General features: G+C 35.8%; 1 protein-coding gene across 1 annotated transcript in view; it reads right to left on the bottom strand.

Moving 5' to 3' along the window:
• Positions 1-3,898: 3,898 nt before the first annotated feature.
• LOC126458443 (TBC1 domain family member 20) overlaps positions 3,899-11,157 on the bottom strand; it is a 121,655-nt gene continuing 114,396 nt past the window's right edge. The window contains exon 8 of the mRNA XM_050095505.1: positions 3,899-10,248. Within this exon, the coding sequence (XP_049951462.1) occupies positions 10,026-10,248 (223 nt within the window). The 3' untranslated portion in view covers positions 3,899-10,025. The remainder of the gene's footprint in view (positions 10,249-11,157) is intronic.

Raw genomic sequence — 11,157 nt, 5'->3', positions numbered from 1 at the left:
CAGGTGACACTCTATACTGTACCCAGGATATCTGCAAATACTATTACCTGTCTCACCCTCTATAACCATGGCATCTTCCTTAGTGAAATTTTTGCAAAGTGATCCTAAATCCTCTGTCACCTGCCCCAGACCAGCACTAGGTTTTAAAAAATTGGTGACATGGTATTCTGATCCTAGTTCATCTTGCAGAAGTTGGCCAACACCTCTGCCATGGGAACTACTGTATTTTATGTACAAGATGATCTATAATAGATAATGGGTAACAACCTTCCACTGTAATTTTAAGTACTGTCTCCATATACCGTATTTACTCAAATCTAAGCCGCATTTTTTTTTCCGGTTTTTGTAATCCAAAAAGCCGCCTGCGGCTTAGAATCGAGTGCAAAGCAAGTGGAAGTTCTGAAAAATGTTAGTAGGTGCCACCACAACTAACTTCTGCCATCGAATATATGTAGCGCTACACAGGCATGCTTTGTAGGCACAAAGATAAATACTGGCGCCAAAATCTCTGCGTCAGTAAATAAATTAAAAAAAAAAAAAAAAAAAGTGGAAGACGAGCTTTTTTCTCCGCCCCGAGTTTCGATCACTGCATTTTCGTACATTATCCAACGAAGTAAATACAAATTCCGTATTGTTCATCTTCGAATGTAGCAGAATTTCAATGTACTACGAAAATCCGACTGGCAAGACTGTTTGGGATGTTTGTCAATATGGCCAACTCTACGTGCTGAATTTTTTACTACCTGTGAGAAGAGGTGGTTGCTAATAGGAACCTGATGAAATGTGAAACACATGCAGTATTCTCTTCACCATAAGAATAAATTGAATGTAAACATTATGCCATGTATTCTTTCGTGTTTGCTGCTATCTCATTTAAATCCCATCTGCCTAATAAGCTACGAAACTAGAGTGAGACAACAGCAAACGAGGAAGAATATACGTATCGTGTCATGTTTACATTCGTATTTTTCTTATGCCTAATAGTGATACAGTCAGAAATGAAGCACGGCAACTGATTAGATTTTTAAATCTAAGATGACTAATTCCTGTGCAGAATTTGATGTACTAGAGAAGCGGCCGCAAAGATTTTCAAACGGAGAAAAATTTTCGCCTAACTCTCGTTCAGAACATGTTCTATCATATGCAGTCTATTATTTGGTTCTTGTTGATCATTATCAAAGAAAGCAGTGTAAGTAACAACAGACAGACGAAGCACGTGAAAAAGGAAGGGTACCCGTATAAATACGGACGGAGCGCCTGACGCGTAGCAATGGCTACCTGGTAAAGCTTAACTGTTAAGCTAACGACTCGAACCAAACTACTGTAGCTGTATCGTCATTCATTCGACCTAAATTGTGTCTCGTATTACAATGGACCAACTTTGTTTCGATTTTGAGGTGCGGCCTAAAACTTCTCTCTCCCCTTGAATTTCGAGTCTCAAATTTCTGGTGCGGGCTTAGATTCGGGAAATTTTTTTCCTTTATTTCGAGTCTCATTTTTCAGGTGCGGCTTAGATTCGAGTGCGGCTTAGATTCGAGTAAATATGGTAGACTACAGAAAATTATCCTCTTTCTTTGTTTCTTACTGCTAGCAGATTCAAATGAACTTGATTCTATTATTCCTTGATCAAGCCAAACATCGACTTTGTTACCAACAATTTAATCCTATTCTGGCAATAATCTTCCAGGTCCGCTGTGTGTTGGCTGCTCTCCTCTTTCAATTGTCTCCATTCTGTTTGTCCTTGTTGGGGGTATAATTAGCACTAAATCTTCAGTATCTTCCTTCACTTGATCACTAACAGAGCTTTCAAGCCCAGCTCTGGTTTGTCTGCTACATGGACAAACGACACAGCTTCCCCTCACACTTACTAATAATTTTGTGTGTGTGTAGATCAGTCTGTGTGTACATTATAAATCCTATCAAAAGTTAAAATGATAGATCCATAGATCTGTGGTGTTTTGAATTCACAACATGTTGAACTGATGGTGCCACTTTGTACCATTTGATAGGGTTGTCAACACTAAGTTTAAAGATGGTTGTAGCCAAAGCAGAACTGATCTCAATCTGTTCCTGGCTCTAGGAAGTACTGTCATCATTAAAATGTGCCCAGTTCCTTTTATCCTGCAGTATGCTTGAATTCCTGAGAAGTAAAGCAAGTCTCTCTTTCAGCTTCTATGTTGTTATTACTTTCTACACAAATTTGTCTATATTGGATAAATAACAAAAATTTTGGAAGTCATTTCAATTTTTGTCCCATTGTCTATAGACAATATATTGAACATTGCTTCCAGTTCCACATTTGGAAATACATCTTCAGTAAATGACTTCTTAGCTTTAAGTTCACCAACTTTTGTTCGAAAAGCAAAGCCAGAAATTTCTCTCAAACATTTGTAGGTTTCCTGCCATATTAATTTGTTTTGAAAATTAACTACATAAAGATTTAAAGTCCTTAAGCAGAGCAAAGATAATATTTTTATTTACTTTTTCGATTTTGCCGGGCATTGCCATTTTTAGATATTTTGTTGGTTTGTTTCACTGTTCACAATGTTCCAAAGTAGACCCAGCAATTCTGTTACATCATCTCTAAATTAACACATAGATAAACCACCCATAGTTAGTTACAACTTGATGTACCATGTTCAGATCTGTTTGATCTAATATGTTTTTATTTTGTAGGATATATCTCCTTACATCATTATGTATAAAATTTCTCATTGTGGACCCAGAATCCACATAATCACATACTGCTACAGCATTGTAGGCAAAATGGCACTCAGAATAGTTCACTGTAAACATCATACATTTTACGGTGAAAATTGCATGACCACTTATTCACTTCATTGTAGCAGAACCCTCAAAGCCTGTGGAAGAAACACCAGTTCCGACTTTCAAACAAACAATTTTTCTTTCACCATTACAAATGCCACCAACACATGAACACAAAGAACAACACAATGTAACTCGCATGCTATCTGGGAACATAATTTCTCCATAAACAAACAAAAACCACTCTGCAACATTTGTCTTGTGTGTTACGTCAATAGCCTTGTTGGTCAGAAAATCTGAAAATTCCCCATCTGAATCCCAGAATAGCAAGGATGTGGTGCTCAGATTTTATAAGTAGATGGTTTAATGTTTGACTACTTATTTGATCAAGGACTGGAACGGTATTTCGGTACAAAGTAAGTACAGCGAGGAGTTTTCTCTCACAAACAAGAATATTATAGATTCCAAATTTTCTGTGTTGAAAGCCAAGGGTGATGCTCTCTGCTCATCTTTTGTGGAGACAGAAAGCAAGAGGGTTGTTTTTACATGCTGAAGCTTGGGTGAAATACCTCACCAGAAAGTTGGTGATGACAGTAGGGCAGATTTCACTATTCCACCCTTAGAGATGCCTGGTATATCATTTCCTGTTGTTGACAACAAATATGCCATAAATCGATCCATGTCTATGTGAGGGAGTTACAGCTTCTAAAGATGGATACAAAACATTCCCAGTGTTCCTCCTTTTGTGTTTTTATAATGACATGAGTTCCAGCTCAGAGATATTGAAGGTAACAGTGTCTCTCAATGGAGGGCACTTATATTGCTGGAATGCCCTTCTTTGGCATTTAATGGCCACAGAAATCTCCCGTATCCACCACAGGAATGGCCGCTGATGGGGTGAAACTTCCTCTACCTGTTGCCCATTGGCCTCCTCAGCCTAATCAAAGTCTTCTTACACGAAATATAGGAATTAGCTGCTTACTTTTAGAACTGTGGTTCTGTTGCATTTGCCCTGGTTTTTCAGTTTTGGAAAATGGCATGTCCCAGATGTTGATTTTCACTTTTTTTGGTAATCACTTTTTGAATAAATTTCATAAATACAGAGAGGTGCACATTAAAACAGTGTAAAATATTCATTTTACTAGAAAAAGCAAATTATTTATACTGTCACATTTCAAATTACAAAATCTGTCATGAATTTTAACAGCCAACACCAAGCAGAACACAGGATCACTGCAGAACTTATTTCTTACTCATATCATACATCAGTAAGTGTTTCATACTGGTCTTTCTAATGTATAAACCAAAATATCACATGTGCCATCATGTACATGATATGAAAAAGTAACCACAAATTCTAATATTTGAATTAAACAAATTCCAGACTTCCACTGCTGATATTCTAAAAATCTGACTATTATAATTCAATTAACAGTAAAATCACAGTAACAAAACTACCTGAAACCCTTATGGTAAATGACTAGAATGGCTATAATTGCCTAAAATAATGAATTCAAGTTTTCAATAAGAAATATAAATAAACAAGCTTTAAAAACAAAAAATAAAATGATCAGATTTAATTGGGATATGCCATGTAAGCAAATAGAGTGAATGTAATAATTTTTTTTACACAGTTTGTTCTTGGGCTATATATACATGGAAACAATGTTATTCTGTTTTCTGTTGAAATAATGCAGTGTGTCTGAATTAACTATTGATCTTCTCAATTAAAATGCCAAATACATTGTCAAATAAGGACAAAATTTACTCCACTTCTATCTTGTACAATATGTTATGAACTGACAATGCAACAGTAAAATGACTACACTCTGAAATGTACAAGTATGAAATGCGGATTTCAGATGACAGATGTAGCATCAATGCAACTTGTGCTATAAAGATTTGACACGTGTCATTTTACTGTGTTATCATGCGTCAGACATGCAGGAATGATAAACTGGAAAAGTATGTGTACAGTGTTGTGTTCAATATGTCAATATTTATATCTAACAAAGAGCATTCATGGACAGCATTAATTTTTTGTTTTCATTTGAAGAAAACAGCTGCTGAATCATACCAATTACTCCAAGAAGCTTATGGTGAAGATGCTCCATTGAAAATTATCCGTGAACAGTGGTTTCGGTATTTCAAAACTAGTGGCTTCAATGTTGTAAACAAGGAACATGGAAAACAGCCAAAAAAATACAAAGATGTGGAATTGGAAGCATTGTCGAATGAAGATTATTCGCAAACACAAAAACAACTCACTGAGCAATTGAGCATTAGTCAACAAACTGTTTCCAATCTACTACAAGAGATGGGAAAGATTCGGAAGACCAATAAATGGGTACCACCTGAGTTGAATGACAGGCAAATGGAAAAGCACAAAAACACTTGAGATTTTGCTCCCTTGATACAAAAGGAAGTTATTTTTGCAGTGTATAGTTACAGGGATGAAAAGTGGATTTATTTTGAGAAGCTCAAGTGCAAAAATCATGATTAGACCCAAGCATACCATCCACATTTCTCGCAAGCCTGAATCACTTTGCCAAGAAGGCGATACTCTTTTGTGTTGGGTGGGACCAGAGGGGCATGGTCTATTATAAGCTGTTAAAACCTGGCAAAACTTAATACTAGGTGTTACCAACAACAATGGACTTAATATGAACCATTTGCTGCTTAAAAAAATGCCACAATAGCCTAAGAGACAACACAAAGTAATTTTCTTCCTGCCACTGGTCCTTCACATACAGCAAAACTGGTTTGCGACACGCTGGAAGTACTTGTCTGGGAAGTTCTACTCCATGCAGCTTACTCACCAGACTTGGCTCCTGCTGATTACCATTTGTGTGCATCGATGGGTCACACAGATGCTGAGCAGTGGTTTGGTTCATATGAAGGTGTGGAAGAAGAAAAAAAAAAAAATGGCTCGACGAAGGGGTTGCAGCAAAAGGGAAAAATTTTACTGGCGTGGCAGTCACCATGGCCTGAAAGATGGGAAAAAATGTGTAACAAATAACGAAGCATACTTTGAATAAAGCACTACTTGCCATTCTTCTGAATTTAACTCTTTTTTTTGTTTTGTTTTTTTTTGACAAAAAATTCACATTTCATACTTCTACACCTGATAATCCACAAAATCATAAATATGTTAGGGTTCTCCCTACAGAGACCACAATATTTCAGTTATTTTGATTAAAAGAAGAAAGAATATTGGGAATAATCTCTTGTTTTACCATTTGTTAATGTTTCATTATTAATAACTTCTTTTTAGAATGTCTAAATTTCTTATCCAGTTATAGTAGCAGTTCACAACAAAAAAAACTGGAATAAGTGAAACATCATGTAATCCTTTGAAAGAATAAAAGGAAATATTTAGTCATTAAATTCCCATTTATCACACTTGTAAATTATTGGGTCATCATAAGGCTTTGGAACCAAATAATTTGCAGAAAGTAATAAACACTTGCAGTTACTACTATTTCAGTTGTGAAGCTAAACGTTTCACTATCCTGAACTATGTTTCATATTCTTTACTTCTTTCTTTTGCTAGTGCATATTCAGTCCCAATAATAATGTTGCAACACAAATCTATAATTAGAGCAAATAAACTCATAATTTTTTAGTGAGAACTTTTTCCTCTCTCAATGCAAATTCTATGTAAAATGCTGACTTTTTAATTCTCAACTGCATATGTCTCCCTCTCATTCTGATTTAATATTAAACAGTAATACAGAGAACAGGAGAAGTGGCAGGGAATGGCAAGCATATTACGTGCACATAAACGACATTTGAGAAATCATGAAAGACGAAGTTCGTTCTTGCATGTGAATACTGTTCAGAAGGATGAGTAAACCAAAGAAGAAAAAAAAATTTCACATGGAACGAAATAAGCAGTACTTTAAATCTTGTTTGAGTGTTGAAGCTTAAAAGGCAAATACCCAACCAGAAGTATAATTAGCAGTACAACACTACTTCCTCCTCTGTACAAAATGTAACCATTACCTCTGTTATTTAACTAGCAATGCACATGAATTCAGTAGGCTACTGTTCAAAAAATGAAAGCAAGTACATATGTGAAACAGTCTTCTAAAGTAACATGGATAAGTTACAAGAATTTTATGAGCAAAATTTAGATAAAAACTTATAATTTTAAATAGATCACAATTACTGATACCAGTACTGTGCAGTCTTCAGAAAAAAAGACAGTTTTGTTGGTCCAGCATCCAAGATATAAGTCAAATCAAAGAAACACTAAACCAAAACAAAATACACCATCAATGAATATAAGTAATCAAATAGATAAAAAATCTACTCACCAAGTGGTGACAGGAGAAAATACGTATAAAAGGTATTACAGTTTGCTATCAGGGGAGACTTACCGGATGGGATGGGAAGGAAAAACTGCATATGAGATTTGAAAATCTGGGAATTTGAAGGTGGGAGATAGGGCAATATGCAAGACTGATATTACTTCCTCAGTCTCAGCATTCCTTCACAGTAACTATTCCTTTCTTCATTCCCTTTTAGTTTTCTACATCTTTCATTTTCTGCCCTGTCTATTTTTTCACTGTCCCCTCCCACCTTTATCACATGTAATGCACTTAGATCTTTACTCTTATTAACTCATGATAGATGTTTTAACACTAATTTCTGCCTTGCATATTACCCTATCTTCCATCTTTAAGCTCTGAGATTTTCAAATCTCATCCATCGCAGTCCCCAACAATTGGTCTTTCCTTCTCATTCTGTCTGGTAAGTCTCCCCTGACCCGGGGATCTGGATGACTTTTTCTAAAACTCACCAGCCCTTTTCCATCACCCCTCTTCCTTCCCCCTCAACCCTTCTGCCAGAAGGAGAACCCACTGGCTGTGAAAACCAGCAAACTGTAATGCCTTTTATGCGTATGCTCTCCTGCTGCCACCGGTTGAATAAACTTTTGTCTGTTCAGTTACTTATATTTCCAAAAACTGATTATTTTCATTGATATATTACACCATGAATGAAGTGAGGTCTGCAGGTACATGATTTCTTAACAAGAAGCAGTGTTTGTCCACAGAGCGTGAATTGTGTCACTTCAACATCTAATACAGTAATATTATTGGTGTCTCTTGTGTCTATGCTATTTTTTTGTTATTTCACAAGAGCTCAGACATCAAAAATCATTCAAAAGCTATACATTGTGTCCCATTTCTGACATAATTTTCTATCTCCTCCAGGTCTTTAATACTCAGTGTTCTTGAAAAAATTGGTGTTGGGGGGGGGGGGGGGGGGGGTAAAAATTGTAAGAATACAGTAAAGTGTTAGGAAATAGTGTCTTCAACAGGAAAAGCATGAAGTAACAAATAATAACAACAACAACAATTATGGCACTACTTAGTTTGCAAATGGCCTTAAAAGAATGTAACAGTATATTTATAATCACTGAATGGGCAGATAGACAAATCAATATTCTCTACACAGATATAAATTCTGCCTGAAACAATCTCTATGCTTCTGCTTTCAGAAATCTGTTGACAGCTACTGAAAGTTCCAGCAGAAAGTACTGATTATTCAAAACTCTGCTGTTGATTGAGATATCAAATCAAACTGAAGGTAAAATGCAATACACAGGTGTCACAGGACCAAATTTGATACATTGTTCAAAATAGGACTAAGTTATAATGTGGATGAGAATACTACAAGAAAAAATAATCCTATGATTAAAAGCCATATTTGTTTAAAAACATTTTCATTCTCTAAACTACAATTATTTCGGTTTACTTCATAGTCTAGAAATAAATTCATCACTTTCAGATACATAAGTAATGGTTCTAATGATGATGTGCACTGAAGTTACAGGAACAGACACTTGTAATGGTATAGAAATTACCGCATTAAGTTAGAAGAGGATAGTAACTTGAGCCAGTCTTCACAAGTATGTAGTTTATCTCAATGCTTACTCCTTGCACCGAATTAAGTATTTGTATAGGAATAAATATAACACAATTGGCATAAACTGACATACACGTTCAGAAAGATTCAAAGCACCTGATAAATGTGGTTTAGTGCCATTGCAGACTGTAATTTCTTTCTATGCAAAATCATTTGATTAAGGCAATATCAATAGAAAAACAGTAACTGATCAGTCTTCACAATTCTGTTAATTTTAACAGTACCTATTATGGAAATTATGGTCGAAAACTTTTAGACCCTTCATGAACATAAGCAAGTTTTCTTTTTAATAATGTGAGACAACTGGTAGTAATACAGATCTTTCATGATCAAAGATACCACACCAAGGAATGTATATTTCCAAACTTCACTGTCAATCACAACTTTGCTTCATTTGTTTAGTAGTATGGTGTTTTTGAATGTGCATTATAGTCACTGATTAAGTCATTACTTTCTAATGTTTGCTGTTATTGAAGGCTCAACTGTTTACTTGGAAACAAGTACAATACAAATCTGCAGTATTGTAATGACAAAAGCCACATACTGTGAACACATTATTTCGCACTTGTAAAAAATATGGGCACTGGTCTGCATGTGTACATATCAACAAGTATTATGTAACAATCATGATATATATACTTATTTCTTCAGTCCTCTACTGTTTTACAAAAGCAGATAAATGCAGTATCCATCATTTGAAGTTCGAGTTTCATCATTCTTCAGATCTGTGTCTAAACCACTGTTGCAGGGTTGAATATGTGCAGAACATATAATTTTTTGAGGAATCAATCATAACTATAGCTGTACACTAGTCCCTGATCACAAAAGAAACACAGTAGTGGCATATATTGCTAAAGGAATCATATAAAAATATTAGCATTCTTTCTGAACTATTGGGGCCTTTTTCAGGCAGACTATTCGCACGTTCTATGAAACCGATGCAACACTCAAGTAAAGACATTTCTGTATTTCTCACAAATATTCTTTACACCCTATAATTTTTGAAAAATAAGTCGCTCTTTATATATGTTGACAAGTTTGATACGAATGTAGCCTCAGCACACAAACGTGCCTCTTAATTTCACTAGCATCAAACATGGTACTCCATGTTTAGCACCATATATACCATCTGTCAGAATACAGTAATGTTCTAGCAACCCACAGATGCAGATCATGCCATCAGGTACAATGACTGTAACATTGAAAAACAGTATTGTTGGAGTATTGCACGGGTAAAAAGGCATGATTCTGCTAAAATGCCCAACAAATAATCTGTAATGAATCTAACACTTATATAGTTTCAGTTGTCCTTGATTCTACTTTTACTATCTTATTGATGTGACGAGATCAAAAGTGTATGCCTCAGCTGCTTTACAATAGGCGTAAATGACAACTAATGTGGTGACAACTGGAACAACAAGCATTGTGAATTTTCGGCGAGGTGCTCCTTGATGCACTACTCCACTCCACTCCAACCACCTCCAGAGCGTGCTGAACTGTTGTGGTGGCAAAGGTCTCTGTGGAACAACAGATCTCCTTGGTCTCGACCTGTGGAAGAAAGTTTGTTAATTAATAAAATACTTGTTAAAAACAACTATTGTGGATATCACATACTGAAGCGTATGATTTATGTAACACTGTAACAACACAGTATTTCTCACTTGCAACTGAAATCACCATGTAAGATCTCTTAACTATTGAAGCATGTGAAAAAGTATAAAAAGTAAATAATAGATCACTCAAAATCTACATGTAACAAAACTGTGGGAATCAAAATGTAAATTAAAAAATAAGATCTTTATCAAATAACTAATATAATAAGCATCAAAAGAGAAGCAGACACACTCCTCAATCAGTGAATATTGCTGTGACTATGGGGGTCAGTGTGTAGTTGCCTTTGTGGATGTTGGTGTAAGAGTGTGTACTTAAACTAGAAAAGGGATGATACTTCAAAATCTAGAAATGCCTTTGTGCTGTCACGTACATCTTTCATTGTGCATCAGTAAATCACAGGTCAGTAGTCAACCTTCCCTGACACACTAATTCTGTTCTGGTATTTCCATTATTGTAATAATAATAGTACTACTACTAATAATAATAATACAGCTACAGAAATCCGTAATTATTGATACATGTTCAATTACCCGAAAGTTCCTAAATGCAATATAACACATACCGTACAGTTAAAAGGAAGTGACGCTTGATCAAGGTCCGCGTCACTCCATTTTTAACCGGACTTAACGTCTGAGAAAGTGAAGACAATAATAATAATAAATCCCGTGGAGGCCCGGGAAAGGATTGGCCTCCGGTATGTTCTGCCAGTCGTAAAAGGCAACGAAAAGAACAAACCACTAATAGGGCTAACCCCCCTTTTAGAGTGATGAGTTGGTTCAGGACAGAACTAAAGAAGCCTCGGACAAGCGCCGTCATGGTTGGGGACGACGCTTGAACCCTATG

Source organism: Schistocerca serialis, chromosome 2, assembly GCF_023864345.2.
Source record: "Schistocerca serialis cubense isolate TAMUIC-IGC-003099 chromosome 2, iqSchSeri2.2, whole genome shotgun sequence".
Lineage (NCBI taxonomy): Eukaryota > Metazoa > Arthropoda > Insecta > Orthoptera > Acrididae > Schistocerca > Schistocerca serialis.
This window is presented reverse-complemented; position numbering and strand designations above follow the sequence as displayed.